We start from the raw sequence: 20,818 nt of genomic DNA on the forward strand, positions 1-20,818 counted from the left end.
TCATCTGAGCCCAGGATCTGCATTAAATGAGAATTGTCCCATACAACTCTCACAGTGTCCTTTCTGCTTTAAGATGCCTTCCATTCATAGCCCCACTGCTAATTAACTGTTGTATAACAACAAAGCCGAAGCCAATGTGCCTTTCAGAGACTGACCATCAGGATCTTGTGACAGAACACTGAACAAGAAGTAAAGGGGAATGATTCCTGCTTAAACAAAACAAAACAAAACAAAACAAAAAACATAGAATAAGAAAAAAAAGAGTAAAGAAAAGACAGAGGACAAGTCGTCTTCTCTCTCTTTCAGAGAAGACAAGTAAACAGTGTAATTTCAGCTTCCCCAGTACTTTATGTATAAAAACTCTCTTTTGAAATACAGACAGCAACCACAAACGGAACTGTAGTAATGTCTCTGCAATCAAAACAGCTCTGGGTACATCTGCATGCCTCGGGGCAGATAAATGAGAGTATCTGGGGCTGACACCAGCTAGCCAAGTTAGCACTACTAAAACTAGTAAGTCACAAAAAAGATGGTACATTAGCTTAAGCTGCCTTGCAGTTACACAGCTATACGGTTTTAAGGCTCAGATGACCAGGTCAAAGCACAGACAGAAGAGCTGTGTCTGGGCTTGACATACCTTCCACGTGAAAGGTAAATGAAAATCAAACAAACCTCCAGAAACATGCATAACTAAAAATGGAAACAAGAAAGGCAGCCTGTTCTGGTCCCCTTTTGCTTTTCATCTCATTTATTCTTACAAACTTCACCCTTGTGAACTCTAAAAAATGCACAGTACACTGGCAAAGTTTTAAAGATGTCCAGGATGAAGGTAGATGCAAGTCCAAGCCTTTTTCCTAAATCACTCTCCAGGTCGCATTCATTTAACTCAAACGCAAATAAATGCACACACAGCCACTCAGAACAAGGAGTCAAAGGCAAATGACTGAAAGTGTTTACATTGTCTTGTCATGTATCATCAACAATAGAAACAGCTATACCTCAGCCACAACTAGTCAAACAGGCCAGATCCTTTTTTGTAATGCACACAGCAGCAACATACAACCTGCATGAGTGTGCCTGAACAACGTGGGAAATCTGCTTATGGAAATCCCTTATGGATTATTTTTGTGCCTATCTGTTAGACCAAAACTCTATTCAAACTGCAGGGCTTGTTGTAGCCCACTCAGACCTCCACCTTCATCTCAAATCCCAAGTCTAACAGCACGGCTAACAGCAGAGTATTTCTGACAATTTAATTAAAGCATTTCCAGGCCAGCATGCCACGTGCCAGAGAGGCTCGCAGTCATAGAACAAAAGGCAAGTTCAGCAGCCAGCTACCTTGGAACAAAAATTAGCAGAAACATTAGCCATGTTTGTTTCTGACTTCATATAAGGAGTTAGTATTTTGACATCCTTTCCAATCCTACCACACAAAGTGTAGGGATTACAGTGTTACATGAATCTGCAGGTTTTGCAAGCTTTTTAAATACAATGCTAACAATGTGTCAGACATAAAACGTCATAGACTTCATTCATTTGGTTATCAAAACTCTGAACAAGTTAAAACCATCATTATTCCATTTCCAAAACCCAAGCAGATATGGAGCTGCTTGATTTGTACAGGTGATGCTTACAGGTAACAAGCCTTTTCATTTTGCTGGCTCTGAACACGAAATCTCATGCATGCAATTGTATCAATGAAAATCCTACTTCTGATTTGTGGGAACCCCTCCACTTTCAGTTTCATTAAATTTTTGCCAGATTTTGATTACAATAAGGAAACACAGTTAAGAGCATTGCAGTTGATTGATGGATGGGGGGAGAACTCATGCTGGTGGTTAGACTGCCATTATTTTGTGGTTAATATTGTTTCTTTTCTGACTCATTGTATTATAACAATGACATTCATTCAGAAGGGAAGGAGAAGTTTTATTAGGTTGATTTCCCATAACAGAAAAAGAGTAGAGGCCACACACAAGGCTAAGGCTGCAAGTGACATATATGAAAATGCTTTCAAACACAGCTAAAAATGCTTTGTTATTTGTCCCACTTTGCTCTGAAGTGTGGTTCAGAGCCACATTAATCTCATTCTGGGCATGGGCAGAGTCAAATGGGATGAAAAGCATAATGTCTAGGAATACTTACACTTTCTTTAGTGCACCTGGACAGATTTTTTTGTTTGCACCCCACTATAGATGAATGGTTTGATGAAATGGGCAAATCACAAGGAAGCTTCTTCGGGAAGACTAATAAAAACCTGGTTATTTTATCAATAAAGTGTTTACATAGATGCATAAAAAATTGGTAGAGAAGGTTGTGAAGATTGCTTGATAACCTGTGTGAGAAAGATCGGTCCTCTGTCTGAATAAGCATTGATTCATATCATAATTACCAAGGTGTCAAGCTTGGGTGATACAGACCTGTTCAGTGCCTTGTGTCTCTACTAACCTGTTCTCAAAAGGCTGCCCTCAGGTGGATAACAAGGTAATTCAGACAGGCTCAGAGGACTAAAGTAAAGGCAAGACTGAAATAAGCATTTTTACAATTTACAATTGCTTTCAACAATCTGCACTACATTTTTAGCACTTCTACCCAGTAGATAGTGTAGTTTAACTCCAGCTACCAAAACTTTGTTAGCTTGAGCTTTAATGTCCCATAGCATCATAACACTGTATTTCAGGAAGGGAACCATCCTGCAGCAACACACACTGATGTGCATGCGCACGCAGACGCGGCACAGCTACTGCAGGTCTATACCATTCTTCCACAAACACTGCACCCCCATACTTCCTGAGGAGAAAATCGAGCCGGACCTAGTTCACTTTCCTCTTGGGCACCACTGCCAAGGGGCACGGCCCTGCTTCACCCAGCTCCCCAGGCTGGGCCTTGGCCATACCTGCTCTGCTCCCACTACCTGAGGGAGGCAGGTGGCCGCGGCTGTCCCACAGATCTTCCATAGGTCTTTCTGCTCCCTCCTTGCTCCGGCTGAGGTGCGTGGTGTGGAGGCTTCCTCTGGCCGGCCCTCATCCTCATGCAGCCAGCCGCAAGGTCAGTGATACCTCAGCTGAGTGATGAAAAAAATAATCGAGATTTCAACAAAAATCCTTTCATAAACAGTTCAATGGCACCCACTTCTGCCTAAGATGCTTCTGGTTGCTTTCACGCCACCCCAAGTTTACACGGGGTGCCTGTTTCCACTGAGAATGTAAAGTGCCGGGCGGAGAGAGCAAAGAGCTACAGGGGAGGCCCGTGCAGCCCACTTCCTCATGCTGGCAGGGAGCCATTTCGTGCTGTGGCCGAAAAGACCCGCAGGCTGCACATGAGACTGCTTCAGTGCTCCCACGAAAACCCCACCGCTTTCAAGGCCTAGCCTACTTTGCAGCTGCTGCGCTCAAGTTCTCGCCTTAAGGTCTCAGGCTCAATACCCGTGAACCCCACACGCACTGGGGCCGTGGCAGTTTCTCAGGGGCCCCTTTGACCTTTTGAGAGCTGCGAACGCCCGCTGCTTGCTGCAGGGGGGCGGCCAGGCACTCACTGGCGGGTGCCAAAACCGCTCCTCACTTCGGGTTTAAACCTCACCTCCCCATTACAGCACACAGTTTTTATAGATACAAGAGTTGTTTTGGGGCTTTGTCTTGTTCTTTTATTCTGCTAAAGTGGTTTTTGAGTCTCTCTCCTCAGCACCACCTCCTGCCCTGCTCCCTGGTCCACGGTGCCCAGGCCCCACGCCCACAGGGAGGCCACGCCATGAGCGGTGCCACCGCCGCCACCTCCACAGGGCCCCGCAGCCACTGCCATCTGCACCACCCGGGGAACCCACAGCAGGCAGAGGTGAAGGGCAAGGCAGGGCGCAGGAAGAGCTGGGGCAGGGGGGGTGGGCAGGAAAACCAAGGGGAGCAGGAACAGCATTGAGGAAAAGGGGGGTTGGGGGGGCATCGGGAGCAGCAAAGGTCCTGCGTGGGCGGGCTGAGGCGGGTGCTGTGGGGAAGAGCTCCCGTCCCACCGCGGTGCACCAAGGCGTCAAGCATCAAAGTGCAGCTAAATCCTAATCTGAAATACGTGTTTTAACTGGTTCTGGCTTCTGTGGGCAGAATCTGCTCTTTGTCTTGAGCGTTAAATAGTTTTCTTTCTCTCTGCATCATCCAGCACACTTCCATAGCGTAGCTGGTAGGCTGAGTATTGTGTTTCCCGGCTCTCCTCTCTGGTGGGAAAAGGCTTTGCTCACTGAGCCTTTTATAGTCGTTCATCCTATTAAACCGCCTTGCTTTGTTGTCCTCTGAGCCCTCTTTAATGCCTTTGCAGTTTTCAGCAAGTTTAGTGAAAAGCAGAACTTCACGCTGTCGTTAAAGAGTTCTGACCCCAGCCACTTGCACTGATGAACCATTTCCAGTTAAAAGATTTGGCGTTCCTTCACCATCTCCATTGTATGGACCAATTCCTCTCCCTCCCACCTATATTATTTATTAGAAAAGTAAAATATGACCACATTTCTATTAGAAACGGTCAAACTCTGAGATGAAAGGTAAAGATTTCCTCAAGCAATGTTTGCAATATGTAAAAAGAGTAAGACTAGGAAAAAATAGATAAATACAGTAAAATATAGTAAAACGCAAAATGTATTGAATTTCTAAGACAAGGGGAAAAAAAAGAGAGAGAGAGAGAACTCTTTTTGAAATGGAGTTGTAGGCAGCTTTGAAGTGATATCTCTATGCCAGCATAAAGGTATGATTGGATAACCCTGATGAGAGAGAAAAAGTACACACCAGCTACAAGCAATTTCTTATCTCATGCTTAAACCAGCAGTAAATGTGGGAGTTGCAATGGAAATAAAAACAGATACAAGGGACTGGTGTTTGGGAAATAGCTCAAATTTATTCCTCATGCAACAGGCATCTGAGTGGTCACCAGATTAGAAGAAATCGTTAGACCATAGTTGTGTCTTCACTGAAAGGAAGAAAGATAATAAGACAGACTTTTGGTGAGCTGTTTTTCCATAACAGCTCCTTTTAAGGATGCATTTTTCAGCCAAGATCTCAGTCATTCTTCCAACTATGAGGATAGCATTGTATGTACTACTAAAAAACCTTTTTCTGTTTGATTTTCCCACTATATGCTAGCTGTGATACAGCAGCATCCAGGTATGAAAGCGCAAGGAGATATTGCAAGTAGTTGGGCAATAAATGACCTGGCAGACCACCCCCCGTATTCAGAATGCCATAGAAATCAATCCTTCAAATAGTACCACAAAATACAAAATAATCAGCTGCAAACAACCTTGTATATATATATATGTATATATAATATGTATACATTATATATAATATCTTTGTGGGAATGTGAGAATTCATGAGACCTTGCCTAGAGCTGCTCAGGAAAGAATTGCAGTGCTAAGGATACACTTCACAGCTGCAAACCCTTGACTTTGTGCCTTAATTACCACAGGGGGTTCTTTCCCTTCATTTCAGGTGAAGAATATCAGATACTATAGTCTAATTCCTCACCAATCCCAAACTGTCTCTGAAACCTGTTCTCTTGTGCACTCTGAACCACAGTTGTGCCAAATCTAGTTTTCACATCATGTGAAAATTGTTATTGCACTTTCTCCATAACCATATAAATTCTGTTTTCATTGCTTATATAAATTTGCATCCCCACCTTCACATTATACAACTGTAGGTGCTCAGTATTGAGGCGTACTTGTATGAGGCTGTATTCCAGTGATTTATACCAGTGTCCTGCCAAGTCAAGAAGTCTGGGCTTATGCAGAGCATACGTATGCTGAAGAGAGCAAAAAAGCTTTTAGCAGATAGCTCAGACCACCACCTGAAAGTTTCAGCTGTCAGTGCTGATTCAAACCAAAGACTTTTGCTAGGTAGTGACTGTTTTCATGGGTGATTCCATGGAGCCTAGAAGATAATTTTAGCTCAGTATTTACTCAGTGATTTCCCCCCAGCCTGTGGTTTCCATATGTTCATTAGTTATAAAAAAAAATATGCAGTCTGAATTTTGAGCCCGCTTGTAGCTAAGAGTAATTATGAATAGGCATTGCAAAAGCTACGTACACATGTAAATATTTAATCTGGCTTTGGTCACATGTTTCGCCAATGAGCCATGCTGTTGTATAGTTATTGTACTATGAATTTAAAGATGGATCTTCTCCAAGTGATCATTCATTTAAGCTCGGGGAAAAAAGAAAAAAAAAAAGGCCTTTGTGTCAGGTTTCCATTATGCTACTGCTAAATCAGGCTTGGTTGCAGAGGTTCGCAGAGGGTTGACAGAGCTTTGTCGGCTCTGCTTTATTAGGACTTTTCCATGCCCAGAGAATTCCTGGGTGTGGCTGATGCGATTTCCTGCCTTTTTGTGCTGTGAAGGTAGTAGGGATGGCTCTGAGGGCAACAGAATAATTCCAGTTTAACTCAGGGAGGAGATTTTTTGGTAAGGTAAGAGATCTGGCTTTGCAGAGCTTTGCTTGGTGGGTTTTGTTTTGAGAATGCTGCTTTGGCACAACATTTCTCAGAATTTGTGGGTGAGTAAGGGACACACAAGGAATGTGCCCCTCTCTCCCTGTCTGGGAGAAGGTCCTTAATATAGTAATTCTCTTCAGTGGTTCACGTAAGTCTACATTGATTATGTTCCCAAATTCCCTCCCAAAACACATTATTTTTGTTAGTATCTTGGTTTATCTTAGATTGAGTTGACTGAGTTTCAGGTCTCTCTAGACACTTTTTATTTCAGCATAAAACTTGTACTGGAACAAGTTAGCTGCACCACAGGTTCTTACATCTACCTTCTGTGTACAAGGTGAATTTAATTACTGTTAATTGTTATAGAAATAGAACTTTTAAAAATCCTATGCAAAGAGTAACAATTAAATATTACTCAGGTAGAGTAATAATTAGAGGGAAATTTCCTGACCCTATGCAATTCTTGCAGATTGCATAAATAGAAATAATATTCTATGAGAATAAATTACACCACAGAAAATGAACAAACTCTTCCCATCTGTAAATGCAAAGATGGGATTAGAAATGATTATGAAAGCAGATGACAGGAATTGAATTTAGATGGATTTTGCTTGTTTCTTATATCCTTGAAGGTTCAGTTGTAGTTGGATTCATTTCCTTTTCCAAGAAAAATAATAAGGAGAATTATTAAAATACAGTAAATGTTTTCCTGGGGACTTTCAGAACCCCGTAAATGAAAAAACCTGTCCTTGGGGAATTTCCAGCATTTCAGAGCTGAGAAGGTTTCATAGTTCTGTTCTACATACACAAATTTTTGGATGCTTTGTCAGTCTGACCTTTTGTACACAAAATGCAATCAGTATTAAGATCTTCCAGGCCAAATTAGGAATCAGGAAATGTTGCAGTTGGGCAGTCCTTGTCGTTCTTAGCTGAACGAATACGAGAAGGATGGATAACAGTATTTTTATGTTTTTATGTCCCCTGGTCTTGGTCCTGACTGCCTGCACTGTACAGCAAGCCCAAGGTTTGCTCCTCCTGCCGTGGCTGCAGGGCATTCTGACTGCAGCCCCTCCATTGCCCAATAGACCCAGCGCTACACCTGGGTCCCACACAGGCACAGGGAGTTAGGGAGTTGCCACAGGAGCAACACACGGAGTTTATGATCGTTTTCTATCCCTGTTTTTATTCTTTGTGATGGAAGAAGAGCTATGAGCAAGAATATAAATGAAAGGGCCAGGTTACTCACGAGAATTCAAGCTATTTTATTTCACTGAGGGATTTGGTATAATGTACCTTTTCAGTTCTCAAAGCATGTTTTCAGCCAGGTTGTCACATGGCCAGCAAAAGGACAAAGCCATATGCCCTTTCAGTGCCTATGGAAGGCACTCTGGGGTCTGGGGAGGGTGCTTTCTGCATTACAGGCTGCAAAACTGAGTGCTACACATCTGGCCTAACCTGCTCATTTATTGTCATGGATGTGTGTGGCAGAGGAGCTGCAGCCTTCTGCCATAGGAAGTGAAGAGAGGTACAAATGGCCTTTTTTTCCAGCAGGAACCCTAACTTTTATTATTGTTATTATTTTATTACAGTTATTAGTCCCTGGGTGATTTTTTTCTACATGCGTAGATGTGGCCTGTCTATTGAGGAAATAGATTTCAGTCATCTTGATCGGGAGCATAGGAAATGCTTCCCATGGCTCAGTGCCACACTCTGCTGTTTGCATTTCTCTTGCTGTGTGAATTACGTAGGGCTTTGAGCTCCCTACCAAACTTGGGCTCCCACCACACAGTTGCTTTTACAGGGGGAAGCAGTCATTTCCCCCAAAGGCCAGCAGTGCAATTAGACAAGATAGATAAGAGAGGGATACAGAAACAAAGGCAAAGCGAAGGGAAGTGACTCACCTGTAGCCATCAGCTCCCAGTGCGCAGAGCCTGGTGGTAGTCACAAGGAGCCCGTGACACAGCCATGCTGTGACATCGCCCATCCCTTGTCACAGGATCTCAGACCCAGCGGGGAGAAATGCTAGGAACGCCCTTAAGGCTTCCGGAGCGGGAGGACCCCTCTCCTTTGCGTGACAACATGCCTACCAGTCCAGGAGAGGACTTGAACCAAACCCAGAAGCCATGTCCCCTGTATATTGCCTGTATTTACTCACCGGCAGCACGTTGAGGCCTCAACTTGGACTTTCAAGGTTTATATGCTTCTGGTGCTCTGCACAGACATGACTTTATCCCTGGGATAAAGCAGTACATTCCCTCATGACTGCCAGCACCGCGCGTAAGCCATCACTGCCCAAATGAAGGCCTGAGCCAAGAGGGACTCTATCTTTTGCACAAACACAGATTTGACATTTTTTCCAGCTCTGCTCAGGTCACTAATTAAAAGCCTAGGAAGTGAGCACACATGAAATCATTCCTTCCGTACAGGCAGACAGATGGAGAGAAATTCCAGCCTGTTTCCACTCTTTTGTCTTCAGGGCATTTTTGGAATTTCCTTCAGGAAGTGAGGTTGCGACCCAAAGCCTTCCTCACTGAGCAGGCTCCAGTTTCCCACAGTAAACCTTGCACAGCGATGACATACGCTACGAGAAGGTGAGGTTTATCTTCACACTCCAACTGCATCCTGTACAAGCTCTGTGAAACTTAAAAGTAAGACTGAGAGGGAATGGCAGCAAGAGAGGAAATGGAAGTTGAAACTTTGGAAGAAATAATACAGTGTCTATACAACTACCCAGCCAGTCTGTGCTGCCGCACCCAATGGGGCTACAGCTGCGTAGCTGAGAACACAGGTCTGCATTTCATAAACCTCCTGATACCTGCAGTGAGCTAAGAATTAAACTTCTGAATGCTGTTAGCAATATAAGCTAATTATTTCACTTATTCTACTCTAGGCAGTCATGGCAGCACTGTCAGGCACCCTTTTTTGTTCTGTTTATGCTTCACTAGTTGTTGGAGAAAAATTGCTTGTGGTAATGCTAGCGTAGAGATTATTATAATGGCATTTCAGCGTGTGCTGAGGAAAAGTCAGAGTCTAGCATTCATTTTCTATTTTACATGATATTGTAAGTGGCATCCTATTTCTTCATTGATCAGAAAGACCCCACAAAACTGGCTTAATCCCAGTACCAAAATCAAGGAATTCTTTCACTTACTTCTATCAACAACTTCTATCAACAAAACCACACCCAGCACAAAACTCCCACAACAGTACAAAAGTACCAGTATTGTGATAACAGAATCTTTAAAAAAAATCAGTTTATTAATGTTTAGAAGTCAATAAAGCTATGTGCAAATTGAACAATAAAAGTCAGGAACATTTTAAATACTATTTTTTAAACCAGAAAAAAAAATCAGTTTAATTGCACTGGAAATTTTACTACAAAGGCAATAAATTTTCTTTACAAAATACCACTTCTAGGAGTTGCCAATAACTGTAAATCAGTCAATTGCTCTCAGCTATCCCAGATACACCACTTTTGTTACAGTAATACTCTAGGTGCATGAAGACTCCTGCATCATATTAACTTATTTACATTGTACACATTCAACCCCATTAGCACAGGTTAGAAAAACAGAGGAGTAAAAATGACGCTGTAAAACAAATACATTCAATTTAATGATAGGTACTTCTTCCACGAACTGATAAAATACAGACATCTTTGCTGAAATTATAAACATGAATACAATGTGCCAAAATGTATTGCATTTTGTTATGGAAGTGCATTTATCTATAGCCATTTTGCTTCAACGTCCCTTGTATTTTTCTGAAACTCAAGGTATTCTTTTCAGATTTTCTGACCAATCTTTACCTTTGGAAATACTGTGCAACTGACACTGACCTTCCCCTTCAGTTTTTAGCTCTTTTTACTTCGGCAAAAATGCTGCTGTTGTCAATAGTATCTTACACTGTTAGATTTACTCTCAGTCACCTTGAACAGAAATGACCTTTAGTTCTACCATGCATTTGTCATGATAATGCAGTTTGTTTAATGCTAATAACAACATGGCAAACAACATAGGGAGCCAAATGCTGCTCTGAGCTACTCCACAAAAACTGACGCAGTCAACAGAATCGTATAGGTGGAATTAACTGCCAAGTCTGTCTGGCTCTTGGTCTTCAAATGTAACACGGACCAACAACAAAAATTCACAGCTATGATCTCACTAAATAACACCACAACAGCTTTGGACTCTGCAAATAAAACCTTACTACTTTTCTAAAAACTCTGGAAAGTGATGCCGAATTATGGTTGTACGTGCTCTAAATTATATTTGTGTGATCTCTTCCCTTGTTACATGTTAAACAAACACTTCTGACCAACTATACCAGAGCCACTGCTAAACTCAGTACAGAAAGACCTTTGTGTCAGTGGTTTGCTGCAAGTAAAGGAAAAATAACTTCACATTCTTCTCACAGGGAAAAAAAAAAAAAAGGTTCATTCTCCCTTTCCCTCCTCCTCCCCCACTCTCTTTCTCTCACACACACCAGGCATCATTTCACCAAGGCATCAGTCTTTCAGAGTTACTAAGGAGATTTCAGGATATGAATGCGCCTGACAACCCTGAGCTGCCTCAGTGCAAAGACAAAACATGCTCCAGGGAAAAAGATTTTCAAGCCAGAACAGTCTGTCCCATTTCTTGAACTCCAGCCTCGCAAGTGCACCGTTTGCCTCATTAGAACTAATGCTACTCGCTCACTTGGCCCAGCGCTGACGCAGTGAGCAGGAGGCGCCTCAGCTCCCCGATTTCAGAGGAAGGCTCTGGAATACACCTCCACGGTTACTCCTAAGAAGATGAGGTAACATTGCCTGAAGACATGATGGTTTCAGGATGGTCACCTTCCTCCTTCTGTGGGTGGGAGGAGTTGTCAGACTTACTCCTGCTGAACTCCATCCCTCCGATGATTGGCCTCTTGAATTTGGTCCCCGAATCTGCTGGGGGACATTTGCAGCAGCACAGAATCTTGATGAAAGCCCTCCGCATTTCTTTGTTTGTTAACGTATAGATGATAGGGTTCGTGGCTGAATTGAGCACGGCCAGTACTAAGAAATACTCTGCTTTATATAGGATTGGGCAGGTCTTCACTTTACAGCCCACATCCAGTAAAAGCAGGATGAACAATGGAGCCCAGCAGGCAATGAAGGCACTCAGAACTATGATCACTGTCTTGAGCAATGCTAGTGACTTTTCTGAGCTCCTAGTAGCTTTGGTAATGTTTTTTCGAAATGTCAGCCTACGGCTCCTAGTCCTCACCATGGAGTAGATCCTGCAATAGAGGACAACAATAGATAGCAAAAGGCCAGTGAAAACTGTGGTGCAAAAGAGAATATAGTGCTTGTGGTAGAGAGGCAGCACGGTGGAGCAGTTGGACAAGAGGCTGATGCAGTTCCATCCCATAATCGGGAGTCCCCCGAGTATCACAGAGATAACCCAGCAAGCACTGATCAGCAAGAACGAGCGGAAGCTGTTGCTGCCATTGTGGAGCTTCATCTTCAACATGGTGATGTATCTCTCGATGGCAATGGCCAACAAACTGAACACTGAAGCAGACAAGGCAACAAACATGCTGCCTTCTCTTACAAACCACTGGGAGGGGGTGAGGCTATAGGTTTTGTGTCCAGAGAGCAGGAGGTTGGCAGTGTAAGCCACACCAGCCAGCAAGTCTGAAAGAGCCAAGTTCCCAATGAAATAGTACATTGGTCTGTGAAATTTCTTGGTTTTCCAGATGGTGAGCAAGACAAAAATGTTCTCTAAGATTATAAAGCAGCAAATGATGATAAAAACCACCGACGTCACTTTTATTCCACTGTCCGCATTCTCATTTAGCTTTCCCGTGTAATTATAGTGCTCTTTGATGACATAGTTGACATCAGTGTTGGCGAGGCTGCTGACCACCTTCAGCGGGGCGCTGGTGCCGGAGCTCATGGTGCCAGGCTGGGTGCCGCTTCCCCCGCGGCCGCCGGACGGTGACACCGAGCACAAACCCGGTGGCTGCCTGCAGCTCGCGCCCGCAGCCGGCCGGCACTCCTGCACGCACTCAGAAACAGCAGCCCTGAGAACAGGAGGCACAGACAAAGCCCAGAGTTAAAATAAGGCAAGGAAACAATGCAACAAACTTGAAATGGTTCAGAATAATCTGCTGACTGAATTGTACACCAGAGTCACAAATGCAATCACACAGAAATCAGTTTTATTCATCTGTTAAAATGCACTTAAAAGGTGGTAAGGCATGTTAAACAGCTAAAGCCAGTGAGACAAAAAGCAGTTCTGTCATGCAGGGCTGCACAGGTAAAGCTGGAGTCGGCAGGGGCTGGCTTATTGGACTTCTTCAAGTGGGAAAGCTATCAGAGCTCCCCAGCAGTAAGCACTTGTATCTCTTTTTCTTCCGTGGGAAACACACCACATACACAACAGCAGAGATTTAGAGAAGGAATCAGGCTTGATTTGGTTTAACTGCAAATACATGGAAGTCTGCACAGAAAGTACTTGACAGACCTGCATTCTCCTCCTTTACTAGAGTCTGAATATGTTTTGGAAGGGGCCGGTAAGCAATATACCGATGCCATCCCAAAGAGTGGTGCAGGTAATTCACTGCTGTGGAAGAGAGCATCTCAAAGCTGTAAAGAGGAAAGGTGCCCTTGACAAATAAGAGCACACTTTACAAAGCCTAGAGCAGTATTAAGTTTAGAAAACGAAGAAAGATACGTAAGTAAGTTGCACAGCAAGCCCACAGCGTGCGTCTGAAACAAAGGAAAGGCAACAAGTACCTGGCGTTAGAAATAACTAGCACTGCGAGCTTTTGGTAGGGACGCGCTCAAGGAGCGCGGCCCCGGAGGAGGCTGCCTGCCCGCCTGCGCGCACAGCCACTTGTTAGGGGTGCTGGAAAAAGTCGCCACAGCTGCCAAGGGCCGGGAAGCGACCGGAGCTGTCCGGCCGCGGGGCACGGCCGGAGGTGCGAGGCCGGCAGCTCCCCGGCTGCAGCCCGCTCCGCACCGCACCGCACCGCTCCGCACCGCTCCGCACCGCCCCGCACCGCCCCGGCCCTCGCCTCACCGTGCTCAGCCGCAGCGCGCTGCCCGCCTCCGCCCCCGCATCTTGCGTTCCCGCCGAGCGACTCCGGCGGCCGGGCCCGGGGCTCGGTGGTTTTAACGCCGCCGCGGCGGCCGCTCCCCCCTCCGTTTCCGACGATCCCCTCCTAACTCCTCCCTGCCCGCCGGCGGCCGCGGGGCGGCCCGGGCCAGGACCTGGGCGCCCGGCCCGGCCCCGCCGCCTCCCCGCCCCGCGGCTGAGGCCGCCCCCTCGGATGGGGCCCCCGGGTCCTCCTCGTCCCTGGGCAGCCTCAGCCCCGGCTCCTGGGGAACGTGACAAAGAAAGCTGAAGGAAGGAGCCGAGAGTGGCTTCCCGCCTTCCCGAGCTCGGGGCCGGGCCTGGCCGCCCTCAGACAGCAGCAGCACGGGTCGGGGTGTCCCGGCCCACAGGGCCTGGGTCACTCGCCAGCCGCTTCCCCCCGGCCTGCAGCAGCCCCCCAGGGCCGAGGGCCAACGCACAGGGCAGGCCCAAGCCAGCACTGGGACCTGGCAGATGGGGGACTTGGTTCCTGGCACTTGCCACCCCAAACACCACCATGGAGAGGTGTTTCCACGTTAAGAATAAATAAATAAATAAATAAAATTCACAAGAGTCAGAGGGTGTTTAATAATAGGAAGAAAAGTTTTATTTATTTATTTATTGACAGTGGTAGCAGTGTCATTATATAGAAGCTACAAAAGAAGTTGTGGGTTTAGGTTTTATAATTCCTTCTTCAAAGAAACCCACCTCAGCGAACATGAAAGGGTGATTCCTGATAACCCACAGTTGCTCTTACTGCAGAAATGTTCCTCTTCCTTCCTTGCTCTGTTAACTCCACCTCAAATTGAAATGCAAAAGAATATCACAATAGACCAGAGCTTAATATATTAGGTCTTTTAGTTCATAGCATCACACAATTCAATTAGCAGTAGCAGTTGTTATGGGGAGGCTGCTTTCCTCTGAAACACGGTAAGAGTAACACTACCCTCAGGAGGAGAGTCCTTCTTATTTATGCTAATCGTCATGCTTCAATTGCTCCACGCCTCTCCCAGAATGACTCAGATAAATTACACTGGCAAACAGACATTGACTCTTCCACCACAAAGCTAGAAACTTGAAAAGATGTTTAGCCTCCTGAGAGCCTGGAGGAAAATACAGCCGTTAAATTACAACTGTCAGAAAAGGCATGCAAGATAAATCATGCTTGAGGTTGACATATATATCCCCTGCAACTGCCTGACATACCCTAGATATTTCAAGCTTTCTCCCTTATTTAGCTAATCTATAGAAAATACTAAATAAAAGTGCATTCATTAGGCATTTTCCTCTAGGAAATCATTCTCATATAATTTTAAGCAAGAGGAACATATTAAAAGAACGTGCTTTAATTAAAGGATAGAATGACTCAGGATTTCAGTAGTCAGATGTACAAGCTTTCATGTTTAGGTTATTGGTAAACCAACTGAGAGGGCTCCAACTCAAAGACGTGACATCCAACAAATTATTTGTCAGAGGTTGTGTAAAATGTCTAGGCAATTTCAGTTCCACTCCAAACAGCTGGCTATTTGCATCACAAAAAGTATTGTATTAGATGACCACACACATTTATACCCATGTTGACATCTTAGCAGTGAGGATACTGAAATAGTGCTTCATCCTTCTCAGGCAGTGAAGCCAGCCTGGCTGATTTTGCACTAAAGGCTGTTTAAAACCTTGGAAAATGTAGGTTAATGTGGCTCAGCTGCACAGATAGCAACCTTCTCATGAGGGCTGAATCACACAAACAGGTAAATTCAGGCTTTTCCAGCCAACTCTACCAAGAGCACATGGATAAATGTTTAGTGAGAAGATTTAAGCCAGGATTATACTCCGTCCCAATCAACAGAACAAGAATTCTCTTCTTAGCACCCTCCTATCTGCCAGGTCCTGTGTTAAGGACACTTGCAATTCCATGGAATACATGACAGAAATCCAGGGTACAACTCCTTTGAAAACTCTACTCTGAGATTGCCTAGTCAGAAAAAAGAGAAAGGACAGTATAATGAATAACACATATATGCTCTTATATACTTGAGTTTTTAGGATAAGCAGGAATGCATGTTGTAGTGTCTCACACATACACAGAATTATTGGCTGCCTGTGATAAGCAAAATTCTTGTTGAAATTCCGACCAGAACTTAGTGTTCCGGGCATTGCAGAAACCTGGCTAGTCGCAGGGCAACAGTAATGTGAGATCTCCCAGATAAAAAGCCTAAATTTTAACTTTAGCATCTTAACTAAAATCACATAACAATCTGACGTGACTCAAACTGATCACTTTATGCCAATGAAACCAAAGAAAGCTGTACATGTACACCTGACAAACCAATCAGTCCCATGAAAAAGCACTCAAACAATCCTTCAAGAATTACAGAATTTGTGATAGAAGAGTTAGCGTAACAACACTGACATTTGGAGCAACACTGAGAATTTCAGAGTACTTTACAAAGAGACCTTAAAAAAAAGAAAGTAAAGAATCTTAAAATAAAATCTTGTATCTGAAAAATCTCGCTCCAGCATAATTCCTGGTAACTCTTAGTTGAGCAAAAGGAAATTACGCTGTCTTGCAGGAAAATGCTTTGACCTTGTCAGAAAAAGAAGTTGGGAACTGGGGGACTCCCAAAGCCTGCATCAGTGGCCTCTGACACCAGCAGGAGATAGTGCTCTCTTAGTGCCAACACTGCTGGATTACTGACAATTGCAGCAGAGGAGTGTGTGAACGTTATCCATCACGAAAAGAGAAAAATCCCTGCAAGAGAGATTTCCAAAGGATTTTTGTGCAACACACTACCCTTATGCACCTTCAAAAAATTTGATCTATGCAAAACGTCCTTTTATTCACCCAGAGATAATTCAGGCCACAAAACAGAGGCATTCTTCCATAAAGTACCTGACCAAGACAGGAGATCCTCAAAACAGTACCAACAGAATAGTTTGGCTCACCCACAAAGTACAGAGTGGCCTGCAGAAACCCACAAAATTCTCATGATTAGAAGAAAGGTAAAAAACAATGTGAAAAGTAAGACATTACTCCAGATTCAGACTTTTGCTGTAGACCTGGAACAAAGAGATTGTATTTTGAGTAATTTTTTAAGATTTACACTGCACAACTGAGAAAAGAAAGCAGTTTCTACTACGTAGCCCAGTGTTTGAATGCTCAGGCTGTGGTTCCTACAAAATAATTTTACCTGAAGGAAGACGATGTGGCATAAATTTGTGCAAACAATGTACTAAACCAAAGCATTTGTACTGCCTTTGATACCATGAAGCATGCTGGGTTAGAATTAGCTCCAGCATAACATTATACAATGTTTTGTTAAGCAGTACAGACGTAATCCTCTGAATTAGGACATTTATGTCCTACCTTCAGCTCTACATGTTTTATCTGAAAGCCAGTTAACTTCTCCAAACTATCACATAATACACTGTTGACGATATTTGCATAAAGCACAGATAGAAGCACCAAGTACTAATCATCTGTTTGTTTTCATTTGCTTGTTTGTTTGTTTTTGTGTTTGTTTTGTTTTGTTTTTTTAGAGAAGAATACTATAAATTTGTACGCAAAATGAATCTTACTGCAATGGAAGACAGATGAATTCAACTCCAAGGGATGTCAGGCTTCTCTTCACAGAAATCTAGGTACCTGGACACACACGTAACTTACTTGTAGGATTTTCAAAATGACAAAAATATCTACTTATTACAATTACTGTTAGTACCTGAACCAGTTATAAATGTTTTGCACATTGGAGCCTGCTCCTATCTGTGCCTTTAAGTTAACTAATACTTTACAAAATCTGTCAGGGGAAAAAAAAAAACAGCAACAACTGCTTTGTTCAAAAGGGTTAAAATGACACCTTAAATCACATACATGCAGGTCAGAGAAACTTAATTACAGTATTGTGAGATAGCTTAATCCATACTGGAAGAAAATGCCAGAAAGATTCGAGAAAGCAGAGAAAACGCTTAAATTAGGCATTTTTGTATCGGTAAGAACACAACAAAGAAAAGGAAATGAAATGATTTTATTAAATTGTTAACATGACATTAAATACAAGCTATTGTTACTGCTTTTTTTATTATTTTCTTAACTGATACTGATTGGGTACCCTGAGTACCCAGAAGAACAATCTACTCTTCAGTTTAAAATGAATTAAAGTTTCAATTGCATTACTTTTGAACTTTAGAACAACCTGGTTTTAAATTATCCTCTCCACAATGGATAAGTTAGATGAATTAGTTTTCTGTTGATATTCATGGTGTTCAAATGTTCCATATCTTCTTCCCTCACATTAAAATCAAAAGCCTGGTTTTGGGGAAAAAAAAAAAAGAATAAAAACAGGCAATGAGAACATTGCAAAACCAGAAGCACACACGTGTTAAGTATTAGCATTCTATAATTTAGATGAACTGGTTTTATTCTGAGTACTTGATACTGATCAGTTTTATATTAATTGAATGGACTTTTTAAAAATGCCATTGTAAAAAGTTTGATACATCCATTTTTGTAAGAATTTGTATTTTACTTCTAGATCAGAAAGTTGAATGTAACATTAGGTAACACTTAATTCCAAATGAAAAGACCTGAAGAAGTTGAGAAAGTGACATGTAGTTTTGTCATGGTTATCACTGCACCCAAAGACACTTCAACACCATATTATTTATTACCATAAAACCATAAGGCACTAATGTATCTAATCATGATATATTTTCTTTCATGTGTGTTAAAATATAGCAGAACTTGCAGAGTGATGAAACTGTATAATGCAGTATTAGGAAACATTCTGAAAGTTAATTATTTATTCCAGTAATACAGGTAAATCAAGAAAAATCCTACTATACATTTTTTTTCTAGGATTAACTAAAGATATTATTGAACATGATAATGTAACTTAACATTCTATTCTGAGGAAGCAGAAATCCTAGCTGAAATATATGCAATTATTTGGCAGATTACAGATATTACTTATCTGTAGTATCTGGGAAAAAAAACAGTAAAATAACCATTTCCATAAAAGGAAAGAAAAAAAAAAGCCACCTGTGATAATTTTCCAAATTAATCAGAGGTATTTGCATCTGGCTTATAAGGCACTTGTGATAATCATGCAAAAATCTCCAAAATCATGTGACAAAAACAGATACTTGCCGTTTCAGTGGTACATCTTTACATATTACACATATTATATAAATATTATTAAATATTATAATATAAAAAATGCATTAAACACCAGGGAAGTAAATTTATACCACAGTATACACATGACCTTCACAGCTATGCCTCCGTTTAATCTTTCACCAACTTTACACTGCACCCAAAGCAAGTGATTTACCATAAATTCAACTCAGCAACACTCTACTTATGGATACTCCATGGGATGACTCCAGGAGAACCATTACGGAAAAATAAGTTCCAAGAATAAACAAAAACAAAACAAAGCAATCTCCGCTGTTGTTACCAGGAAACAGTAATTATAACATTCCCCCTGCTCCCCCCTCTGCAATTTCACAGCCAAGATATGAACTTAAGAGTAATTTATTATACTGGAACTCTGAAGCCTCATATAGAGAGAGGCTCCTATAGTCTTGGAAATGTATTTTGCTGCAGAAAAAATAGAGTAATCATTAACAGAATGATATCCCTGTTAATGTACTCTGGAATTTCCTATTGGTAGGTCAGCTACAGAATGGTTCTCAAAGGGCTCTGGTGTGCAAAGCCCATACTGAGATCATAAAAGATTCTTCTTGGGCACAGGTATTGAGATCTGGCACAAATGGATCTGTACAAGGCTAGGCATCTCACAGTATCGGCCACGTCTACCACGAGTGCACAGAGTGATACTTATTATGCCACTGGGAAGCAGTATCAGAATCACTGACTTAAATTCATTTCAGGGTTTGAGCTCCTCTTTTTTTTTTTTTTTCTTTTTTCTTCAAGTGGGTAGTGACAAGTTTTGGAGATAGTTCTCACGATCTGGGCCCTTCGAAAGTCATTACTATTCTATAATGTCCTAGCAGTTGTAATAAGCCCTATGTGATGCTCCAGATGGATTAGTGGCCACCGAATAAAGATCAAGACTGCATCATTTTTATCATAAATATTACACAGAATCATTCAGGTTGGAAAAGACCTCTAAGATCATCTAGACCAACCTTTAACCTAGTACTGACAAGTCCATCACTAAACCATGCTACTAGGTTCTACATCTACACATTTCTTGAAGAGCTCCAGGGACAGTGACTCAACCACTTCCCTGGGCAGCCTGTTCCAATGCCACACAACCAGTAATTTCAGTCAAGAAATTTCCCCTGATATCCAACTTAAATCTCCCCTGGTACAACTTGAGGCCATTTCCCCTCGTCTTATCACTTGGTGCGTGGGAGAAGAGCCTGACCCCCACCTTGCTACAGCCTCCTTTAAGGTAACTGTTACGTACAATAATGTCTCCCGAGCCTTCTTTTCTCCAGGCTAAACATCCCCAGCTCCCTCAGCCAGTCCTCATAAGAGTTGTTCTCTAGACCTTTCACCAGCTTCATTGCCCTTCTTCTGATGCACTCCAGCACGTTGATGCCCTTATAGTGAGGACTAGCTTACTAGTCATAGGCTTACTTTGAGGCAGCGCAGGTATTTGTCATTTTCTTTCAAAAGTACAGACGTTTTTGGAGGCTGCAATAAGTGCAAAAAGATTGAGTACAAAAACCACTCCCAGCACAGCAAGCTTGGCTTTTCTGTTACTTCTACCCGAAGCCCTGTAGTCAGAGATGTGCTCCGTGAGCTTCAAAGCTTTGGCAGGGGTGTGGCGACGTGGAGAGAGTTAACTGATTGGATTCAGTTACTGTCCACAAGAGCTGCTCCACCTTTGTCCCCCTTTTCAAAAACAAAGGGTTAACGTCAGCTTTCCTGTCAGAATAGTTTAGTATTGCTCTTTTAGAAAAGAAAATCAGCTGGTGTTAACCACTGTGCCGAAAAGAGGTGCAAATATTAGTGCAGCCTGCTTGGCTTTGTGGGTTTGTGAACTTACTAATATTATAGTTTCTTTACTACACACCCTAATCAGAAGAATAATGTACTTGTCTTCAAATGTGTGTTGGGGGGACAAGTACAGTAGAAGAGCAGACTGATTAAAAAAAAATTCCTAAGCACACACTTTGCAAAACAACTGCCATCATTTTCCAATTCAATATTCTCAGGTGCCTTCACCTCCAGTCATATAAAAGATGTAAGTCAGAAGCAGGCAAGAAAAGGAGAGA

The 20,818-nt window shown here is 42.7% G+C and overlaps 2 protein-coding genes and 1 long non-coding RNA gene across 4 annotated transcripts in view; 1 reads left to right on the forward strand and 2 right to left on the reverse strand.

Moving 5' to 3' along the window:
- Positions 1–3,245: 3,245 nt before the first annotated feature.
- LOC308199073 lies at positions 3,246–12,516 on the forward strand. The gene is made up of 2 exons (XR_013954368.1): positions 3,246–6,440; positions 8,054–12,516. It is a non-coding gene; the product is annotated as an uncharacterized lncRNA (long non-coding RNA).
- S1PR1 (sphingosine-1-phosphate receptor 1) lies at positions 9,704–13,693 on the reverse strand. 2 transcript variants are annotated; one of them, XM_080602512.1, is made up of 2 exons: positions 13,231–13,693; positions 9,704–12,515 (listed from the first exon to the last, which is right to left on the reverse strand). In XM_080602512.1, exon 2 carries the CDS (start codon positions 12,386–12,388, stop codon positions 11,249–11,251), a length of 1,140 nt encoding a protein of 379 aa, XP_080458638.1. In that variant the 5' UTR covers positions 12,389–12,515; positions 13,231–13,693; the 3' UTR covers positions 9,704–11,248. The 2 variants fall into 2 exon arrangements, with proteins under 2 accessions (XP_080458638.1, XP_080458637.1); XM_080602511.1 differs by having other exon boundaries at positions 13,517–13,692.
- Positions 13,694–17,575: 3,882 nt separating this feature from the next.
- Positions 17,576–20,818, reverse strand: part of LOC308199065 (putative oxidoreductase ZK1290.5) — a 44,985-nt gene continuing 41,742 nt past the window's right edge. The window contains exon 8 of the mRNA XM_080602541.1: positions 17,576–17,876. The gene's annotated coding sequence lies outside the window, so the exon portion shown is untranslated. The remainder of the gene's footprint in view (positions 17,877–20,818) is intronic.

The sequence above is a fragment of the Anser brachyrhynchus genome (assembly GCF_964034855.1).
Source record: "Anser brachyrhynchus genome assembly, chromosome: 8".
Taxonomy (NCBI): Eukaryota; Metazoa; Chordata; class Aves; order Anseriformes; family Anatidae; genus Anser; species Anser brachyrhynchus.